This window comes from Planococcus citri, chromosome 1 (assembly GCF_950023065.1).
Source record: "Planococcus citri chromosome 1, ihPlaCitr1.1, whole genome shotgun sequence".
Taxonomy (NCBI): Eukaryota; Metazoa; Arthropoda; class Insecta; order Hemiptera; family Pseudococcidae; genus Planococcus; species Planococcus citri.
This window is the reverse complement of record NC_088677.1, coordinates 84,864,870-84,888,643: the sequence shown is the minus strand read 5'-3', so window position 1 is coordinate 84,888,643 and position 23,774 is coordinate 84,864,870. Positions and strand designations below refer to the sequence as shown.

General features: G+C 34.4%; 1 protein-coding gene across 3 annotated transcripts in view; it reads right to left on the bottom strand.

Annotated features, from left to right (window-relative positions):
• Nucleotides 1–23,774, bottom strand: part of LOC135839065 (uncharacterized) — an 87,550-nt gene that overhangs the window by 52,071 nt on the left and 11,705 nt on the right. The window contains exon 2 of one of the 3 annotated variants that reach the window (XM_065354938.1): nucleotides 3,349–5,230. The exons of the other annotated variants lie outside the window; for them this stretch is intronic. Coding sequence (XP_065211010.1) covers nucleotides 3,518–5,212 — 1,695 coding nt within the window. The 5' untranslated portion in view covers nucleotides 5,213–5,230 and the 3' untranslated portion in view covers nucleotides 3,349–3,517. Of the gene's footprint in view, nucleotides 1–3,348; nucleotides 5,231–23,774 lie in introns of those variants that run through there. 3 annotated transcript variants of the gene reach the window in all.

The following is a 23,774-nucleotide window of genomic DNA, read 5'->3' as shown; positions in this document are numbered from 1 at the left end:
AATTTAGCGTAGAACAATTTCTGTTCGAAAATTTTTCCTCTCGGACCCTTCATTTCGGAGATATAGCCGAAAACCCTGACCTCTTGCGGTTACTTGCGGGGTTAGCCGGCAAGTTGCAGGGTGAAACTTTTGATGGATCGTTTTCGAGACCAATCTGAACAAATAATGTGAAATTCAGCTTTCCTTCAATTTTTTTGAGGTTCGACTAAAAATTTTGCTAAAATGACTGGACTACAAAGGTAGATTGAAAGATCAGGCAAAAATTCATCACTGTCAAAATTTCACCCGCTAAAGTGTATTTTTCGATTTTTGGTGAATTTTCGAAAATCAAGGCCAGACATGAGGGAAAAAATCAAAATTTTACCAAATTGGCCGATAAAGCAGAAATTTGGGATATACCCTATTTTCGACATGCCAAATCGATTGGAAACTGTTTAAAACCGTTTTGAGCAGTTCTGGAGCCTTCAGTAGATTTTTGAAACTCGAAATTTCCACAAAATTTCATCAAATGGAGTTGGAAAGCCAAAATTCATTCTGCAAAGTAATTTCAATACGCTACGAAGTCAACTGCAGGTGGATTTTGAGTCGTTTTGGAGCCTCCAGCGACTTTTTGAAAATTACTGGAACCTCCATCAGATTTTTTAAACTCGAAATTCCCACAATATTTCATCAAATGGAGATAAAAAGCCGAATTTCATTCTGCAAACTAATTTTAATACGCTACGAAGTCGACTGCTGCTGGATTTCAAGTAGTTTTCGAGCCTCCAGCGTCTTTTTGTAAGGTTGTGTGTTGTGTGACGTTTTTTTGGAAAATTTGAATTTCCGAAAAATAGCTGGAATCTTTAAAACCATCTGAAACCATCATGCAGTCGACGTCATATCGTAATTGAAATTAGTTTGCGAAGTATACGTATTTCAGCTGGCTAACTCTGTTTGATAAAATGTTGAGGGAATTTCAAGTTTCAAAAATGTGGTGCAGACTCAGTAATTTTCAAAAAGTCCAGGCATGAAACTCACTATTTTTTTTTTTTTTTTTTTTAGTGACTTTAGTGACTGAAAAATAGCAAAAAAGTGACCAAAAATTTGAAAAAGTGACCTAATTTTTGAGAAATGTTTGCAAAGTACATATATACTTTGTAGCAATCGTCGGAGAATTTTTTTAGTCCCCCCCCCCCTGCTTGAGCGTAGCACATAGTGTTGATGTTCGATGAATACTAGGGTGTACTTTATGTTGAAAAGTTCGAACTTTGTAGCTCCCACCCCCCCTCAAACATGACCTCAAGTGACAAAATGATTCCTTATTTTTTATTTTCCTCCTATCCAAAAAAAGGTACTACCGGTAGCCCCTTAAGTGGGGAAAAAATCAAAAAAAAATCAAGAAAATTTTTTGTTTCTGCACCAGAATGTTTCTAAATATCCTTTTTTCAAGAAAAAAATGTCCACGGCCCTTCAAACCATATTAGCCCTTTACTAACGAGTCCCCCAAATTTGAAAAAATCACAAAAAATGATGATAAATCAGAGTTATGGATTTGATGAAAATATTTCATTTCCACATTAGAATTGTTCTATATAACCCCCTTTTCAAGAAAAAACCATTGTTGGACCCCCAAATGATTTTGGCTCACTTGCATGGAGCCCCTCAAATTTGGGAAAAATAAAAAAATATTACAAATTGATGTCTGTAGACATTTTTTGCAATTTTTTTCTATGTGCAGAATCTTTCTGAATAAGCACTTTTTCAGTTTTTCAAGAAAAATCTCCCCCCCCCCACGGGTCTCTCAAATCATGTTGGTTACCTATAAAGCCACTCAAAAGCTGACAAAAATCAACAAAAAAATTAAAAATCCATATCTACCTATACAAATTTTTTGAATAAATGTTTCATTTCTGAGCAGAGTACTTTTAGATAACCACTTTTTCAAGAAGAGCACCCTTTTATTCTCCAAATGATGGTGGTCCTCTTTTATGAGACCCCCAAAATTTAAGAATATCGAGAAAGATGGAATCTCATTGATAGGGATTCTTGACGATTTTTTCCAAGTTTTCAAGTCTTGCATTACAAAATATCAGAACGTCAATAAGTCATCTGTGAAAATGTGACATAGTTTTATTACAAAACGTCCACTTCAATGTCTCTTAAAGCCAAAATTCAGAAATTTGTCCTTTTTCTATGTAAGTATAAGTTTTTAAAAGTCTGACATAGGTATAGTGCTTTTCAGATGAAGATTGACCAAATCCAAGAATTAAAATATGGAAGAAAAAAATGTAATCAGATTATTCTTTTTTCATTTTCTGGGGAAGGAGACAAGTTCCACCTTTTCATCGTGTAGAAAGGTCAAAAATATTTAACAGTATTTCTAATGAAAAACGACTAAATCCAAGGTATATGATGTAAAAAAAATGTTTTGGAGAACGAATCTTTAAAACAGTGACCAAAGTCACTTTTTTTGGCCATTTTCGCCGAAATAGTGACAAAAAGTGACTTGCAAGTGAAATAGTGACAAAATCACTTTTTAAGAGACCTTGTTTCATGCCTGAAAAGTCGCTTGAGGCTCCAAAATGACATGAACCCATCTGAAGTCGTCTTCAGAGGGTGTTAAAATTGGAGTGCAGAGTAAATTTCGGCCTTCCATCTCCATTTGATGAGATTTTGGGAAAATTCAAGTTTCAAAAATCTACTGGAGGCTCCAGTAATTTTCAAAAAGTCGCTGGAGGCTCCAAAACGACTTAAAATCCGCCTACAGTTGACTTTGTAGCGTATTGAAATTAGTTTGCAGAATGAATTTCGGCTTTCCAACTCCACTTGATGAAATTTTGTGGGAATTTCGAGTTTAAAAAATCTGCTGGAGGCTCCAGAACTGCTTAAAACGGTTATAAACAGTTTCCAATCGACTTGGCAGGTAGAAAATAGGGTATATCTCAAATTTCAGCTTTCTTGATCAATTTGGTAAAATTTTGATTTTTCCCCTCATTTTTGGCCTAAATTTGATTTTCAAAAATTCACCAAAAATCGAAAAAGGCACTTTAGCACTTGAAATTTTGACAGGTTATGAATTTTTGTCTGATCTTTCGAGCTACCTTTGTACGGTTTAAAAAATCTGCACGAACGCAAAATCTGGGATTTCGACTGACCTGTCAATAAGAATGGATACTATCTTGTAAGTAGGCACACATTTTTTTTAGGACAAGAGCTAGAAATGCTCCTCCGGAATCCAGTTTGTGTAAACACAGGTATTATCAAATCAGTTTTGATTTCATTATTCAAACCTCACTTAAAATTACTCATCATTTTAAAAAAGTTTTAAAATTCACATTGTAGGTAAATTTATTAATGAAAACAACGAAAGAAAATGGAAATTGTATTTTTTATTTGCGATTAATTAATACATAAACTAAAACCAAAGAGAAACCTTGAAACACAATCTTACCCTAATCAACCAGCAAATTAAATAAAACAAATTCTCATAAATAGGAAAAAATAAAAGCGGTAATTCGAATGTAAAATTCGAGAATTCTCAACACTCATCCGAACACCACTCCAAAAACGACACCCAACCAGGATCCTTGAAAACATTCGAAATTCCAGACGATTTCGTCAGCTCATCACCGAGCTGTAAAAACTTGTTTTTATACAGCTTGAAATCATCATCGCGACAACTACACATCCACACAGCATCCTTCAGCCAATCAAACATATCGTTTCCAGCACTTTCGTAACATCCCTTCAAAAAACATACCGACGACAAAACTTCTATTTTAAATTCGTTAGCTGATCGAATATTATCAAATGATCCTTCGATGAAATCAACGATTTGATTAAGCGAAGGAAAAGTAAATCCGGCAGTTTCAGGAAAAAAATTACTCCACTCGACAGCGTTTTTTCGCAATATAATCTGCTTGGTTTTCATAATTCTACAAGTATCTGACGAAAACGTGTTGAGAAATTGATCTATTTCGGATAATCGCATTTCGCTTAATAAGGTAGAGCAGTATCTTGATGCTGTATCATTATCCATATCCATAACTTTCTTCTTGAATTTTTCAGGTGCTTCTTCTCCACAACATACATTCATAAATTGCACGAAACAATCCGCCGGATACTTTTCAAACAAATTGATCCAATTTTCTGCCCAAAACTGGTATCGTCTATAATCCGGATCAACGGTTGATAAAATCGTTACGTCTAATCTCACATCGGTCAAGTTGAAATCATGACGATCCCACCACTTCTCCTGCATGTAATTATTGAATACAGTTCTTTGCTTTTCATAAGGTGAGAGATTGAAGATTTCCACGGCCAGAGAAATGTGCTCATTCAATAGAATCATAGAGTTTTCGGCTTTAATAACTTCTTTGATTAGATAAGAAAATTGATGGTCAGAATACGTATCTTGTACACGCATCCAAACTTGCTCCACAAAATCTGCATGCATCCAGAATCTCATCAAATAATCGAAAATGTTATATGGTTCTCGATAGAGGATTTCGGTATCATCGAATAGTGACACCAGTTGTTCGTTACTCAATTTCATCAGAAAGTTTTCCCAACTTCTGAATGTTGATTTCATAAAGTAGGAATGTTGTAAAGCAGAGATTCGCTCCTCAGAGGTTAAACGATTCAAGAAATAATCAACAGCGCTGACTGGATACATGCATTCATCTTCATCGAATAGATTTTCCAAAGATATGGTAGTCTTTTCATTTCTGCAAATGCATTCCCAATAATATACCAATGGATAACGTCCTCTAACTTTTCGCAATTCTATTTTCGTTTTCAAATTCGACTTCAACGTTCTGATCTCATTTTCCAAACAATGATTACACGCGATTCTGTATTTCTCTACAGCATTCAGATCGTCTTGCTTCAGCATCTCTCGAGCGGTTTCTTCCTCATTAATGGTACCATCGTCCGACCAAACCAACACGTGGAAATAATGATAAGCTCGACGACACAGTCTATCAAAGAATATCTCTCTATCGTAAAAATTGTTCCACGATATAATCTGTTCTTTAACAATCGGCATAAATCGATCGATCTTTTGCTTTATGGCTGAAGGTAATGCGATGATATCTTGAAAATTTTTAGGAGGATTGGCTGGGTTCATCATTGCAGCTTGACGACACAACATCGCAGTCGACACTACCGAGGCTATAAGCTCCAAGCTACGCGGATTCCGCCGAAAATTGCACAAAGGTTCGAGGGAGGACATGATTTCACTCGAGGTAATCTGAAACAATCGTGGTTTTTTTTTAGAAAACTGCCAACGTAGTTCATTAGGTACCTTAATATAGGCACAGTTGAAAAAATTGATGAGCGAGTGAGAAAAATATGTTGTAATTTACATCAAAACAAAACAAACAAGCGATCAGCAGATCGCTGATCTCAAGATAATAGTTTTTGCGTTTTGTGTTTCTTATAATTTACGAGTAGAAAGAAATTGTGAATAAGACATAGCACGTTTAAAAATTAACGTTCAATAAACAAAAAATAAAATTATGAATAAGTAACTATACGGTACTTCAGGCCCGTAGCCAGGATTTTTTTCAGTCAGGGCAGATGGAATTGTAACCAGGGCATGAAAATTTACCAAATTTTATGAGTTGTGTGGGGGGGGGTTCACAATTTTTGTATTTGAGTAATAATTCAAGCACTCATAGCTCTTGAAAATCAGTATTTCGAGGGGCATAAAAACAATGGTATTTGAATGATGAAAAAAAGAAAATCAAATGGGCCCGAGCGAAGCGAGGGCAAAAGCTTTCGAAAGTCAGCATTTTGAATGGTATAAAACAACGTTTTTTTGAATGTGATGAGTTAATTATAAAAAGTTTATTATTTTGCTTCAAAATTTTTAAAAAATCGAATCATTATTTAGAAAAAATTTCAAACTTGAAAAAGAAAAGCAAACGATCGTAAATGAAGCGAGGCCAAAAGTTTTCAAGAATTCAATCATGTTTTGTGAAGTAAAAATATAAAGAGTTTCTTCATGGAGAGAGGAGTTTATTTTTCTGATTCAAACTTTGAAAGTTTGAACATTTCTTGAATTTGAACAATACCTAAGTTTTCTAGGCGAGAAAAGAAGATGCAAATAACACGAGCGAAGCGAGGGCAAAAGCTCCCAAAATGTGTAATTCAAAATCTAAAAAAGTTGACAAATGAGCCCAGTGGCGTAGCCAGGATTTTCTCAAGGAGGGGGCCAAACCAGATTTTTAGGCATAAAAAATCGAAATGAGGAGTAATTTTCTGGAAATCTATCGTGATGTGTGATGATATCATGAAAATGAAGGCAAAATTACTGCTCGAGCGAAACTAGAGCGAAAATTTTTAGAAAAAATAGGTCCAAACAACAAAAAAACGTCAATTTTTGCATGTTTTCTTTCAAATTTTCGCTCGCAAGGGGGGCATGGCCCCCTTCGCCCCCCTTGGCTACGCCACTGAATGAGCCCTTTACTACAAAAGTTCAAAATTCCGCAAAAAGGGGAAAAATTGAAAATTTGAAAAAAAGTAGGACTTTTGGATGAAATTGTTGAAAAATAGGACTTTAGTAGGATTAAACGGACTTTTGAGAAAAAGTAGAACTTTAGTAAGACCAGTAGGACCTGTTAGACACCTTATTGAATATGCAATTATTTTGATGTGAAATTGCAAAAAATGGAAAAATGATTTTAAAATTTGTTTGAAAGAGGAGAAATTTGCGAATTCGTCCAGCCAGGGCAAAGCGTTTTGCCAGCCAGGGCGCCGCCCTGGCTGCCCTTATGCTGGCTACGGGCCTGCGGTACTTTAACTCGTACGCATAAACAAAAACACGTAATATTTTGTAGGGTAGGTAAAATAAAAAGAAAAAATTTAAAAAAATGTGTACCTTACCTACTCAATTTTGTAATCAAGATTTTCAGTTTCATTTTTTATTCGATTTCTTGGAAAAGTTGGTACGTATTACATTTCGAAGGCGGTTTTCCAGCGTTTGCAACTTTGCAGGATAGGAAGAAACATCAAGATTGTTGATTTCGTTTTCCAGGGTGTCTAACAAAATATCAAAATGAAAAAAAGGACTTGGGCTTTCAGAAGGTCATGTTTCGAGCACTCATAGAATTTTTTGAGATGTCGGTGGAGGGGGGGGTGTGGTTAAAATTTTTTTCAAGGTGGGAGTTTTAAAATTTACATTCAAGGTTTTTACTTTTCAATCAAAGGAATTTTAGCAGGACTTTTAACAGGACAGTTTCTGAACACTTGGGATTTTTAAAGAGAGGGCGCGGTGGGAGTGGGAGAGGTAAAACTTTACATTCAAATTTTTCGCTTACATCCAATGTCTTCAAACGTCGAAAACGTAATTTTATCATTACAATTTTTGATGTACCTATGTATTTTTAGGTTTTTGTCAATGTAATGAAATTTGGCGAACAAAAAACATTTTTCAAAATGACAAATTTGAAGATAAAAATTAAAAAAAATTAATGGAAAATTTAGAAAAAAGCACAAATTTTTCGAAATAAAACAGCCAGTTTTAAAGAAAAATAAGTAAGTGATGGATAACAATTTAATCACTTGAAATGTATAATTTTTTGCCCAATATTTACTTGACAAATAAAAATTTTAATTTCTCCTTCAAGTTCGGAATTTATTATTAATTAAGGAAAAGAGAAACAAACTGGCCCTGGTGAAGCGAGGGCGAAAGCTTTCGAAAATTAGAAAGTACATATTTTGAGAGATACGGTATAAGAAATTATGTCATCTTGTGTGATGAGTTCCTAAGTAGGTATATTATTTTGCTTTAAAATTTTGAAATTCGAATGATGATTTTTCTTGAAAAATTGAAAATGAAAAAAGAAAAGCAAACGGGCCCGAGCGAAGCGAGGGCAAAAGCTCTTGAAAATCAGCATTTCGAGAGGTAAAAAAACAAAGTATGTTTAAAGGGGAAAAAATTGAAAATTTGAAAAAGTCATTTTGAAAAAAAAGGACTTTTGTAGGATAAAAAGGATAAATAGGAGTGTTAGACACCCTGGAAGAAAGTGAGTGAGTCTTGAAATATTATGTACCTTCATGCAGAAAAATATCTCAAAAAAACTCCTACTTAGAATAACATTTCAAAAATCAGTGAACACTCTGAAGACTTTCGTGGGGGGGGGGGGGGTAACAACTATAGGTATGAGTGGACGTGGTATGCAAGTTCATTTTGGAAGTACGAAAAAGGCGCGAAAAAACTCGAATTTGGCTTTATGGATTTTTTCGTATATTTTTGAATCGTTTTGAAAATAATTGTGTCCTGGTTTGGCTTATCGATCTAAAAATCTCGAAATCAATTGATACGCTACATCCTCTTCTGAAACGTAGGTAACGAGAAGTAGCTTAATCCGAGACGAAATTCTGCTCTCGAGTAGCATCTCACCCACTACGCCCTTCATTTAATTACCAACGAAAAAATTCACAATTCGAGTAAATCACGCAGCAGCAAAACTCGTCAATAAGATTACCTAACGTCGATATTACGCATTGAAAGGAAAAAAAACACCGAACAGTTTCACTGCAGTCAGCAGGGAAACTATAAGCACAGAAGAGAAACAGGGGGGAAAAAACTCGTTGTGAGGCGAAGCCTTAAGGCTGCCAAAAGGAAAATCATTAAGTTGGTTAAGCCGTCGAAATAAACCTGTAATTAGATCGAAATGGTACACAGTGAGTTTATTCATCGGCAACCCTTAAGGAAGGTTTTCGATGGTAAATTTATTAACTTCTCGAGAAGCGAAAATGTCAAGAAAATTAACTACGGTTATCCCGCAACGTCTTAATTTGTCGACGAGGGTTCGTAATAAATGTCTTCTAATTAGGGGTAACTATTTTTTATTTATTTTTTTTTTCGCTCTCTCCACACACAACAGCTCTGGCATAAACACGCGCTTATCAAACAATGTTGAATGAATATCATGTAGGTCTACCGGTTGCTGTGAACCATTTAAAGTCAAATGGGAATTTATCGTTTGGTATTTATAATATCATTATTTTGTTGGATTTTCAAATTCTCTCTCGCTAGTTATTTTCTTTTTCTAAAAAACCACAAAATTAAGATATAACTCGTCTCGTATATACCGGTGACTGACGTGATTTATCGATGCGTTAAATGCACGTAATTTTTCACCATTTTACCACCGCCGTGTTGTTTTTTTTTTAAAAGGTAAATTGTTTCATTTGATAAATTACGCGAAATTATCGTCGAGATTTAAGGTAGATAGAGGTACGAGTATTGAGAACAGAAAAAGGCGAACTGAAGAATTCATTCGATCGATTAAACAGCGTGAAAATCGATATTTTTCTACCAACTTATAGTCATTTATTAGACATGAGTTATATATACGAATGATAAGTAGACTAGATATACCAACGTATAGGTATATTATCATTTAAATGGGATTTTACACCTATGAAAGGTCATGGTTGACCGGTCAAAGAAGGGTTGCGAGGCATATAAGGCCTACAAGTGTAGTAAATTTACGAAATATAGGTATATCATTGTTCAGACCATTTGCCCCAAACAGTATTTTGACCGAGTTCCATTACTTAAATACAATTAGATGGTGTTAAAAACGACCAGTCGAAGGTTCGACTAAATCTAATTTTCCACCCTTTGTGATGTGCCGAAAATTGAAAGCGAACGTGTAGAATTCTATAGGTTATTGGGTGCTATGTTTTATTATAGAACAAAAGGTGGCGTGATCTTTACTTTTGTACGTCGTATATTGTGGTGGTCGTTGGTGATGTGGTTATGGGACTTCTGAAGATTTTAAGGAGTGAAAAAGATTACAACTTTTGCCTTCGTTCTTCTCCTTCATCCGCTGGAGGGCGGCTGCTGGAGTAAAAATCTAGAAAAATCTGCAGGAAAAAATTGATAAAATTTCAGTTTCACCCCCTTCCCCCCACAACACATCACTTCGTCACGTTTCTGGAGTGGTGGCAGCCCCAAAAATACGAACCATGACGTAAGCAGCATGAAAATCCTCAACGATAAAGGGGAAATGGCACTTGGCACTTCAACAGCTAGATCTACTCGTATAGTACGTAGTATGTATACACTCGTAGTTATTAACAGCACATATAGCTACAAACCCAACTCACACATAGGTTCATACCTATCAATTAGTGTAATCAATACAACCAATAGATAAACAATAACAACGAAACTTTCAAATCGTACATTACAGTACATGAGTACCTATAGGTACAGGTAGAGAGGTACATGCAACATTACACATAATATACGTTTAACACGCTCGTCAACTTACTTAATCGCTTCAATTTTCGAGTATTTAGCAAACAAAGAGCATAATATAATAGAAGACAATTAGACACGTACACATATGTATTCATACGGCTCATTGTTCGGTCAATTACCATCATACACAGCCATCAATAATTCGTAGTAATATCCATTAATACAGGAAGGATTTTTTTTTGGGGAGATTTTCAAAGTCGTTGGTTTTTATGAAGAAATTTCCGGTGTAAATTAAGTATAGCCCTTGAAGATGGGCCCAAGTCGTACAGAAAAACTTCTTGGTTCTCAAAAAAAATTATAGGAACGTGTTAAAATTATGCAAAAACTGCCAATAATGCATTAAAATAATGACAGGGTCATTCCACCTCAATTCGACCAACGTTTTCGAGTAATGTCCTATTTTTTTTACAATTTCTACCTATCCAATAAGTAAAAAACCCGCAATCAGTTTGGTCACAGCCTCCTCAGGGGGAAGGGGAGCATCTATTATATTCACATTGTCTCGAGGTACTCAACTTCAGCTACGTATACCTCCAAAGCTATGATACTTTGATCAAAACTGATCGTACAGTTCGAAAGGGCATTGCATTTTCAACATTTCAAGAATTTTGAAATTTTCAAAAGTTTTAGTTGAAATACATATTATGAACTTTGAAATTTCAGAATTCAAATTTCAAAACGGTGCTGTAAGTAGGAGCTACCATTTAAAATTCTGAAAAAATTGCCATAGATGTACCTTTCGATGCTTTTTTGAAATATTCAATTTTCGAGATGGGATCTTTTATCAATGGAGTGGGAGCACCCCCTCCCCCCAAATTTGGGCAAAACTTTCAAAAAAAAAATCTGGGGCATGTGATATATTGAATTGCATGTTTTTGGTGACGCTGAACACGAATATGACGTCAGATTTATGATTTTACCCCATCAACGGCCCCCAGTACCTCCCCAAAAGTAGGCAAAAGTGAAATCGTATGTTTTTGGTGACGCTGTGATACATATTTTTTGGACTTTCGCCCATTGGGGGAGGTTCTGGGGGCCATGGGTGAGGTCAATTTGAAAAAACACTCAGCGTAAGAACTTAAGAAGACCGACTTTTCCTTAGATAAAAATTTGATTCACTTTTTTTGAAACATTTGTACAGCAATTGATGTTTACAATCGAATCGAATCATTTAGAACAATTGGCGATCAAGTAAATAAATTGAATGATTTCTTGGTGAATCATTCGGTTGATTTGTAGGCGAATCCTTCGCGAACGAGTTGATCAATAGTTACTAAATCATTTGCGAACGAATCGATTCGTACAAGTGACTCGTTCGCGAACGAATTGATTTGTACAAGTGAATCATTCGTAAACGAATTGATTCATATAAGTGACTCGTCCCCGAATGAACCCATTCATTTACTCAAGTTTTGATGAATCATTCGCGAACGAATTAATTCGTATTAGTGATTCATTCGCGAACGAATCGATTCGTATTAGTGACTCATTTGCGAACGAATCGATTCATTTGCTCAATTTTTGGTAAATCATTCAGGAACGAATTAAATTATTTTTTGTGCATCATTCGCGAACGAATTAATTTGTATAAGTGAATCATTCGCAAACGAATTGACTCGATTAAGTGACTCGTTCGCGAACAAATTGACTCGTTTAAATGACTCGTTCGCGAACGAATCGATTCGTACAAAAGACCCAATCGCGAACGAATTGATTCGTACAAGTGACTTGTTCGCAAACGAATGGATTCATATAAGTGACTCGTCCGCGAATGAACCCATTCATTTACTCAAGTTTACATGAATCATTCGCGAACGAATTGATTCGTATTAGTGATTCATTCACGAACGAATCGATTCGTATTAGTGACTCATTTGCGAACGAATCGATTCATTTGCTCAATTTTTGGTAAATCATTCAGGAACGAATTAAATTATTTTTTGTGCATCATTCGCGAACGAATTAATTTGTATAAGTGAATCATTCGCAAACGAATTGACTCGATTAAGTGACTCGTTCGCGAACAAATTGACTCGTTTAAATGACTCGTTCGCGAACGAATCGATTCGTATAGGTGACTCATTCGCGAACGAATTGATTCATTTACTCACGTTGTGATGAATTATTCGCGAACGAATTGATTTGTATTAGTGATTCATTCGCGAACGAATCGATTCGTCTTAGTGACTCATTTGCGAACGAATCGATTCATTTGCTCAATTTTTGGTAAATCATTCAGGAACGAATTAAATTATTTTTTGTACATCATTCGCGAACGAATAGATCTGTATAAGTGAATCATTCGCAAACGAATCGATTCGTGTAAGTGACTCGTTCGCGAACGAATCGATTCGTATAAGTGACTCGTTTGCGAACGAATCGATTCGTACAAATGACTCGTTCGCGAACGAATCGATTCGTACAAGTGATTCGTTCGCGAACGAGTCGATTCATTTACTCAAGTTTTGGTGAATCATTCGCGAACGAATTGATTCGTATTAGTGACTCATTTGTGAACGAATCGATTCGTGTGCTCAATTTTTGGTGAATCATTCAGGAACGAATTGAATTATTTTTGTGCATCATTCGCGAACGAATTGATTTGTATAAGTATAAGTGAATCATTCGCGAACGAATCGATTCGTACAAGTGACTCGTTCGCGAACGAATCGATTCGTACAAGTGACTCGTTCGCGAACGAATCGATTCGTACAAGTGACTCGTTCGCGAACGAATCGATTCGTATAAGTGACTCATTCGCGAACAAATTGATTCATTTACTCAAGTTGTGATGAATTATTCGCGAACGAATTGATTCGTATTAGTGATTCATTCGCGAACGAATCGATTCGTCTTAGCGACTCATTTGCGAACGAATCGATTCATTATTTGCTCAATTTTTGGTGAATCATTCAGGAACGAATTAAATTATTTTTTGTGCATCATTCGCGAACGAATTGATTTGTATAAGTGAATCATTCGCAAACGAATTGATTAGTGTAAGTGACTCGTTCGCGAACGAATCGATTCGTATAAGTGACTCGTTCGCGAACGAATCGATTCGTATAAGTGACTCGTTTGCGAACGAATCGATTCGTACAAATGACTCGTTCGCGAACGAATCGATTCGTACAAGTGACTCGTTCGTGAACGAATCGATTCATTTACTCAAGTTTTGGTGAATCATTCGCGAACGAATTGATTCGTATTAGTGACTCATTTTCAAACGAATCGATTCGTTTGCTCAATTTTTGGTGAATCATTCAGGAACGAATTGAATTATTTTTGTGCATCATTCGCGAACGAATTGATTTGTATAAGTATAAGTGAATCATTCGCGAACGAATCGATTCGTATAAGTGACTCATTCGCGAATGAATTGATTCATAAATTAAAGAATTGATCAATTCGTTGGCGAATGATTATTTCAAAAAATTTAGGTATCAATAAATTGCACTGCTGAAGTTGAGTACCTGGAGACAATGTGAAAATAATTGAAGCCCTCCCACCCACCCCTGAGGGGGCTGGGATCAAACTAATTGCGGGGTTCTCACTTATTGGGTGGGTAGACATTGTAAAAAAAAATTCGAGCGAAATCGAAAGACACGACTTTCAAAATATCATTTTTTTGGTCGAATTGACATGGAATGACCCGACACTTACCCGAAATTTATTTTAAATTGAGCCAAAATTGAAAAACTGTCGAATTTCCAATGAAAATTACCCAAAATCCATAAGGAAAAATGTTGAAAACAGCCCAGAATGGTGTAAAAACACTTAAAAACGCATAAAAACGACCGAAAGTGACGAAATAAAATTTTAAAATTGTTGATAAGTAGGTGCAATTTTGAACTCAATATTCTTCAAAATCGTTCGAAAAATATTTTCATTCGAATTCCTTGCTGAATTTCAACTCGTTTTAATCGGTTGAACGACATTTTTTTCAAATACACGAAATATTTACACGATTTTGAGCTCGAAATTTTTTATACGTGCTCAAAAAGTCTCAACAATTGACACAATTATTAGCTCAAAATTTTTCAAAATCGTACAAAAAATGTTTCAATTCGAATTCCTCGCAAAATTTCAACTCGTTATTTTTAATAAGTAGAAGTCATTTTTTCAAAAATACTCAAAATATTTACACGATTTTGAGCTCGAAATTCTTCGTACAATCTCAAAAACTCTGTTATCAAAAATCTCGAAAATCGTGACTAAAGATCTCAAAATTCTTTTTAACATCTTTCTAAAAATATTTTACTTTGAATTCCTCGCGAAATTTTTACTCATTTTTCAAAACTACCCAAAATATTGACACAGTTTTGAGCTGAACTTCTTCAAAATCACACAAAACATACTCTCGTTGTGATATTAATTCAACTTCTTGAAAAATTGTATGTAGCATATTTTGATAGATTACATGACACTTTTTCGAAAATTTCAAAAATATTGACCCATTTGTGCTCAAAATGCAGAATTCTTCAAAAAAATTTTTTTGTAGTAGGTATTTGCAATCCGCACTAAATCAAGTTGCTCAACACTTTTGCTCAAAAAAAAAATGACCCTCAAAAAATTTTTTTTGTAGTAGGTATTTGCAATCCGCACTAAATCAAGTTGCTCAACACTTTTGCTCAAAAAAAAAAAAAAAAATACTACATAGTATGTGCAGCCAGCTGCAACATTGCATTTGTTTTTGTTGTTGTTTTCCAATGATAAATTGATAGCCTATACCCATTATGATTACGAGCATAAGATTTGATACATACATCACTCTGGATGATTCGATCGAATCACAATCAACGCCAAACACATTACTCTGCAAAAGCTGAAAGTCATTTACACCACATCAGAATTGAATTACAATGATATACAGTAAAATGTGCGAGCAGAGTTATACGATTGTAATATTAAAAGGTACAGTTGGTTATCAAAGCGGATCGCATGACAAACTAATATCTTTCTACATCTTCCGACTGATAAATTAAAATTCCTCTGCGAATGTACCATACCAGGTTCAATTTAAAAACACAGCAAGTTATTTTCGAGTATATAAGCCTTTATGTGGACAGAGATTTTATTCTTCGAAAATGCAAAGGAGAATATCATACTGACGGACTCGAATGCAGTAATTGAACAGGGGTGGTCAAAATACCAAATCTATTACACCGGAATATCCTCATATGAGTATATTACAACCCCATAAAAGAAAATAATGGTTATTTAACCATCGTAAATCAGCTCCGAAGTAGTAATTATTCATTTTAAAACGACGTCCAAAATACAAGTTTTGGACCAAAAAAAAAAAAATCCCTGTATTTTAGAATACAAAAGTTTAGGAAACATTGTTCGAATCAGTAGGGCGATATATAGGTAGTATGATCGGTTAATCTCACATACACACATAAAGTACGTATATATCATCGTACTTGTTCAATGATTTAGACAAAATGCGACTTTCATCCAGATACTTATTGGTTTGACTGCTGGGCCAAATAACACCTTTACTTTTAGATAAGTGTCTCAAACGCAGTATGAGTCGAACTTATTGCTTCTGCTGTATCGCGAGGGAATATCTAATGAGGCGCCCGTGTGTATAGTCGTACGATCTACTCGTCGTATGAAGCCTTATATACGTTTTATGCCGCTTTGATTCCATTTGTAATGTACACTTTGCCCTTATATACAATGATAACCGATACGCAATTGAACACACCTTTAACGAGTTTCTGTGTGCTTCTCTGGGTATAAACGTACATTTCGATGATTCTTGTTTGTCATTCACCAAAAAGAACTACTATTTATATTTTTGTATCGAGTTGGTAAAATAATTGTACAACTATAAGGTACCTATAGGTATCTTCTTCTACGATTGAAGTTTCTCAAAGTCGATGTTCGTTCATTCTTCGATTTTTTTTCCATCAATTTTTGTATTATGTATGCATTCAAAATCGAGAAGGTACTCTGTACCGAGCATACATAGTAATTCGTGAATAATAACCTTGTTTTGCTGATAGAAATCGATGCTTTACGTCAAACTGCTACGAATAGGTACAGCAATGTGCATTTTTTACATTTAATTTTATCGTTTTCAGCTTCCATTTTGAATGATTTATGCTGAACTCTAAAAATTCGGCTCAACGATGACACGATAGTCGATTGCATCGGTGGTTTTGGTAGAATAGTACCTACGTATAATTCAAAGTAGTAGGTAGATACTTCAGTGATCAAATAGCTTGTTCAAATGAATTCAGATGAAATTTCACTACTGAGAAAAAAGCTCCAAAAAATCAAATTTTTGCTGGAATTTTCCAAGGCCAAAAAATTCAGTTGTTTTTTGGTATATTTGGCCTTAGGCTTAAAATGTAAGAAAACACGTATTTTGGATTTTCGCAGTCGCACACAAGAAGTGGGGTGAAGCTTGAACAGAATTTTGAAATTGGGTCATGATTTTTAAAATTTTTGCAAACGCTGTCACGTGAACAAAACTTTTTTTTGAGAATTTTTAAAGAATTTTGAGTTCAAAAAAATTAGTCAAAATTCAAAAAATTCAAACGAAGTTTTATTTCGAGCCATTATGAAGGATTTTGAGCTTGAAATTGGGTCATGATTTTCAAGATTTTTGAAAACGGTTTCGTGTGGCCTGTTAAAATGTGCCAAAATATCGGCAGAAAATCAAAATTTTCATTAAAAAGCTTTTATGAGAATTTTTGAAGAATTTTGACTTCAAAAAAATTAGTCGAAATGCAAAAAATTTCAACGGGAACATTTCCGAGTGATTTTAAAGAATTTTGAGCTCAGAATATTGGCACAAAATATTGGTAGATGATCAACATTTTTTATAAAAACTTATTTTGAGAATTTTTGAAGAATTTTGAATTCAAAAAAATTAGTCGAAATGCAAAAAATTCAAACGAATATTTATTCGAGTGATTTTGAAGAATTTTGAGCTCAGAATTGGCACAAAATATGGATGAAAGTTCAAAATTTTCCATGAAAACCTATTTTGAGAATTTTTGAAGAATTTTGAGTACAAAAACTCAAGTCGAAATGCAAAAAATATAAACGAACATTTTTTTGAGTGATTTTGAAGAATTTTGAGCTTAAAATTGGGCCAAAATATCGGTAGAAAATCAAAATTTTCCATGAAAACCTATTTGAGTGATTTTGAAGAATTTTGAGCTTGGAATTGGGCAAAAATATCAGTAGAAAATGAAAATTTTCTATGAAACACTTTTTTGAGAATTTATGGAGAATTTTGAGACAAGTTCAGAAAAGTTGGTCGAAATGCAAAAGATTTAAACAAAGTTTTTTGAGCGAACTATTAAATGCTTTTTTGAGAATTTTTGAAGAATTTTGTGTTCAAAAAAATCAGTCAAAATGCAGAAAATTTGAACAAATTTTTTTTGAGTGATTTTGAAGAATTTTGAGCTCAGAATTGGGCCAAAATACGAGAAAATCAAAGTTTTATATTTAAAAACCTTTTTTGAGAATTTTTGAAGAATTTTGAGATTAAAAAAATTAGTCGAAATGCAAAAAATTCAAAACGAAAATTTTGTTGAGTGGTTTTGAAGAATATTGACATCAGAATTGCATCATGATTTCTAAAATTTTTGAAAACTGTTTCATGTGAACAGTCAAAAAAAGCCAAAATATCGGCAGAAGATCAAAACTTTCTATAAAAAGCTTTTTTGTGAATTTTTGAAGAATTTTGAATTCAAAAAAATTAGTCGAAATGCAAAAAATTTAAATGAAAATTTTTTTTTGAGTGATTTTGAAGAATTTTGTGCTCAGAATTGGCACAAAATATGGATGAAAGTTCAAAATTTTCCATGAAAACCTATTTTGAGAATTTTTGAAAAATTTTGAGTACAAAAAAGTAAAAATGTAAAAAATTTAAACGAATTTTTTTTGAGTGATTTTGAAGAATTTTGAGCTTAGAATTGGGCAAAAAAATCGGTAGAAAATCAACATTTTCTGTAAAAAGCTTTTTTGAGAATTTATGGAGAATTTTGAGACAAGTTCAGAAAAGTTAGTCGAAATGCAAAAAATTTAAACAAAGTTTTTAGAGCGATGTAGTGGAAGAAAACTAAATAAATACTTTAGCGATCCTATAGGTATAAATTCTACCTAATCTATTTTTCAAACAATCAGCTGTTTTACTTTAAATACCATTAGCGATCCTATAGGACATGTAATGAAACTATTCATCATAACAATCAGCTGATTTATCAAAATAAACAAACTGTCAGATATTTAATCTACTTAGCGATCCTATGGGAAGTCTACTATAACTTATTTCAATATGATTAGTCAGCTGTTTTATTTGACCTTCAAGGAGCATACTCAGTCAGCTGATAGGTCTTATTTAACCATACATTTTTATGATGAACTTAATCAGCTGAGACACATCTTAATCAGCTGATACCAATTCTCAAACAGCTGAGATAGATTCCTCATCAGCTGAGAAGCTAGTGCACCCACCTTTTTCAGAGTATATAAACTCAGCCAATTTGCTGGTAAAATCAGTTCTCTTCGGGCTATCGAAGTCTAATCTTCTTTAGCTAGAAGAGCTAGGGAGGCCTACCTTAACATAGGTGTAGAACTTCACTTATGTGTAGGCCGCACTTCATTGATTCTCATTGTGGCTGCTTCGGTACCATTTGAGATCTTTGGTTAGCCTTATAGGGATCTCATTGATCCTCAGTGTGGATACTTAGTACCATCTGAGATCTTTGGTTTGTCGAATAGGGATCTCATTGATCCTCCCAGTGGATACCTAGTACCATTGGAGATCTTTGGTTTGTCTGAACATGCAAAGGTTAAAGTTAATCTAACCTAACCTTACCTGCATTCGCGATTAAGTATAAGACATGAAAGTTCGGTTAAATATAATCCGCGAATTAATTTCGTGTTTCGTGTTTCAAAATATAATAAAAACTTTGAAAACATTTCGTGTGTTCGTTTTCTTTCCACTACAAGCGATTTTGAAGAATTTTGAGCTTGAAATTGGGTCATGATTATTGAGGTTTTTGAAAACGGCTTTAAGTGACTTGTCAAAATGGGCCAAAATATCGGCAGAAAATCAAGATTTTCTATAAAATACTTACTTTTTTGAGAATTTTTGAAGAATTTATAGTTCAAAAAAATTAGTCAAAATGCAGAAAATTTGAACGAAATTTTTTTTGAGTGATTTTGAAGAATTTTGAGCTTAGAATTGGGCCAAAATATCGGTAGAAAATCAAAAATTTCTATATCAACATTTTTTGAGAATTTTTGAAGAATTTTGAGTTTAAAAAAATTAGTCGAAATGCAAAAAATTCAAAACAAAATTTTTTTGAGCAATTTTGAAAAATTTTGAGCTTGAAATTGGGTCATGATTTTTAAGATTCTTGAAAACGGTTTCATGTGACCTGACAAAATAGGCCAAAATCCCGGCAGAAAATCAAAATTTTCTATAAAAAGTTTTTTTGAAAATTTTTGAAGAATTTTGAGTTTTTAAACGAATTATGAGCATAAAATTTCGCCATGTTTATAGTAATTCTTGAAAAATATTCATGCAATCTACTTAAAGGTGTTAAAATTCAAGGAGAAATTAAAAATAAACTCTTCAAAAATATTTTTCGAGCGAATTTGAAGAATTTTGAGCTTTGAAATTACCTAAATCTTGATTTTTGGAATTTAATTTTTGAAAACGAAATTTTTTGAGCACGTTTGAAGAAATTCAAGTGCAAAATCGTGTCGATATTTTCGGAATTTTTGAAAAAGTGCCATGTGACCCATCACAATATTTTTGTAAGTTAAATTTTGCAAGGACAGCAAATGAAAATATTTTTTGAACAATTTGAAGAATTTTGAGCTCAATGTTCGGTCATGATTTTTGAGATTTCTGAAAAACTGTCACGTAACCCATCGAAATGAGTTAAAATTCGTCGAAAAATTCAAATATTTCGACGAAAATGGTTTTCGAGAACTTCTGAAGAATTTAGAGCCCAAAATTGGGTCGCGAATTTCGGAATTTCAGAAAAGGTGCCACGCTAAACATCAAAATGTACTTAATGCAGTTTCAAGAGAAAATCAAAAATTTCTACAAAAACTTTTTTTGAGCAAATTAGAAAAATCATAAGCCCAAAAATTGGGTCACGAATCTCGTAATTTTCCAGTTTTTTTTTTAAAAAAAAGGTCACGCGACTCATCAATAAGATGGGTCGTGATATTTCTGCAGAAAATTAAAGATCAAAAATTGTTGTAAAAATTAACGCATTTTCTCTGAAGATCATTCAACCCCAAACCCAAAATTCGAAATTGGCTCCCTCGAGGGGGGGGGGGTACCAAATTGATAAAGGATGCCCTGGATGAACTGTTTGAAGTTTTTTTTTGACTTTTTAACCCCTCCCTCCGCCTTTTTCCACTGCTGAGAATGGATTTGTACGCTTTTTTCCATGATTCTTGATTTTGAATCTTTGCAAGAGCATCTCTAAATGAGCCCAAGAGACCAAAAAATTTGGCATGTACATTCACAAGAAGTTCGAGGTATGATTTTTCTCAAGTTTCGATTTTTCAACCCTTCCCACGCCCCTTCCAACTATGAGAAAGTGGCTTTTCGCGTGTTTTTTCGTGGTTTTCCTAAACAGACGCACATAATTTTGAAACTGTTTTCATCAGTCGTTTTCTACACATAATTTGAGAAGTTCGAATGTGATTAAATGACTTATAATTTTTTTTTCGATAAAATACCTAAGTATATCTTTCGTCAATATTGAGCGATACGACGATGTCACAAATATTTCAAGCTTATTAGTATTAAAAAATTATCAATTTTATGTCGGATTTCGAAGAATCGAATTGTAATAAATCGTTAATTCCTTCGCTCGTAGATAGTATAGGTAATTCTGGTATGCGGTGATGAATTCGATGTTTAGGACATACACAACACAGATAAGTACCTGAGGTAGATTTAGGGGTATCGTAAATTTAAAAAAGAAAATATCGTCTGATACGAAGTGGGCTTGCCATTGCTAAATGCAGAGTACATAATGTTCACATACGCCAGTTTAGAACCTATGTAGATGTGTATTTTTGTATGTAAAAGAAACGTCTCCGATATCGTACGTAGTATCTATTGTGTGAATGGAACATAAACGCGTTGTATCGTGGAAATGTACCTAGCTTATTATTAAAGTACTCGTGTGGCTTACGATTAATATACCATGGGGTCGATTTTTCGCATCGATATCGGAAGATTATAGGTTTCGTTCGTCGGAACGATAAAAAAACAATAGACTCGTCGCTAAACGATGACTATGAGGATAGTTGCACCGCAGCATCTTCCTTCAGAGTGCATTGAAAGTGAATTGTTGAGAATTGTGTTGTGACTGCAGAGTCTGTAGCACTGTAGATGTATAAATTTGTCGTAAAATAACGAATGTCTCGATGCGAAAATGCAACACCTTAAGGTGAAATCCGTGTGTTCATGGCAGAGTAGACTTGGTGCTGTAGTCCGGCATATGACAATAGGAGTAATTGCATCCCCCCCCGGCCGATCCTCCGGGACAACTTTTTTCTCAAAGGGGACATCCTAAGGAACATTTTAAAGCAAACTTGCCAAAAAAATTTGGCCTTACTTACAAAATGGCGGCCATTTTGATTAACAGGTCAGACGAAATCGCAGATTTTGCGTTTTAACATAGGACTTGCACGAACTTTTTCAAACTGAACAAAGGTAGATCGAAAGATCACGCAAAAATTTATCACCTGTCAAAATTTCAAGTGCTAAAGTTGGTTTTTCGATTTTTGGTGAATTTTTAAAAATCGAATTAGGCCAAAAATGAGGGAAAAAATCAAAATTTTACCAAATTGACCAAGAAAGCTGAAATTTGGGATATACCCTATTTTCGACATGCCAAATCAATTGGAAATGGTTTCAACCCGTTTTGAGCAGTTCTGGAGCCTCCAGCAGATTTTTGAAACTCGAAATTCCCACAAAATTCCATCAAATTGGAGTTGTAAAGCTAAAATTTATTCTAAAAACTAATTTCAATACGCTACGAAGTACTGCAGGTGAATTTCAAGACGTTTTGGATCCTCCAGCGACTTTTTGAAAATTCCTGAAGCCTCCAGCAGATTTTTGAAACTTTAAATTTTTACAAAATTTCATCAAATAGAGATGGAAAGCTGAAATTTAATCTACACTCCAATTTTAACACCCTCTGAAAACGACTTCTGGTGGATTTCAAGTCATTTTAGAGCCTCTAGCGACTTTTTTTGAAAATTACTGGAGCCTCCAGTACAATTTTGAAACTTGAAATTAAAATTTCATCAAACTAAGATGGAGAGTCGAAATTCATTCTGCGAACTAATTTCACCACGCTACGAATTTGACTGCTGGTGGATTTCAAGTCGTTTTGGAGCCTCCAGCGACGTTTTTTTTTGGAAAATTGAAATTTCCTAAAAGTAGCTGGAAGCTTCAAAACCATTTTAAACCACCATGTAGTCTGCGAAGTGAATTTCAGCTTGCCACCTCCATTTGATAAATCAATGTTGGGGAAATTTCAAGTTTCAAAAATGTACTGGAGGCTCCAGTAATTTTCAAAAAAGTCGCTCGAGGCCCTAAAATGACTTGAACCCACCTGAAGTCGTCTTCAGATGGTGTTAAAATTGGAGTGTAGAGTAAATTTCAGCTTTCCATCCATTTGATGTAATTTTGTGAAAATTTAAATTTTCAAAAATCTGCTGGAGGCTCCAGTAATTTTCGAAAAAAGTCGCTGGAGGCTCTAAAATGACTTGAAATCCACCAGAAGTCGTTTTCAGAGGGTGTTAAAATTGGAGTGTAAGGTAAATTTCAGCTTTTCATCTCCATGAAATTTTGTGAAAATTTAAAGTTTCAAAAATCTGCTGGAGGCTTCAGGAATTTTCAAAAAGTCGCTGGAGGATCCAAAACGACTTGAAATCCACCAGAAGTCGTTTTCAGAGGGTGTTAAAATTGGAGTGTAAGGTAAATTTCAGTTTTCCATCTCCATGAAAATTTGTAAAAATTTAAAGCTTCAAAAATCTGCTGGAGGCTTGAAACTATAAATTTTCACAAAATTTCATGGAGATGGAAAGCTGAAATTTACCTTACACTCCAATTTTAACACCCTCTGAAAACGACTTCTGGTGGATTTCAAGTCAGTTTAGAGCCTCCAGCGACTTTTTTTGAAAATTACTGGAGCCTCCAGTACATTTTTGAAACTTGAAATTTCCCCAACATTGATTTATCAAATGGAGGTGGCAAGCTGAAATTCAATTCGCAGACTACATGCTGGTTTCAAATGGTTTTGAAGCTTCCAGCTACTTTCAGGAAATTTCAATTTTCCAAAATAACGCCATACAACCTTTCAAAAATTTGCTGGAGGCGCCAAGACGATTTGAAATTCTCCAGCAGTCAACTTCGTAGCGTATTGAAATTAGTTCGCAGAATGAATTCCGACTCTCCATCTTAGTTTGATGAAATTTTGGGGAAATTTCAAGTTTCAAA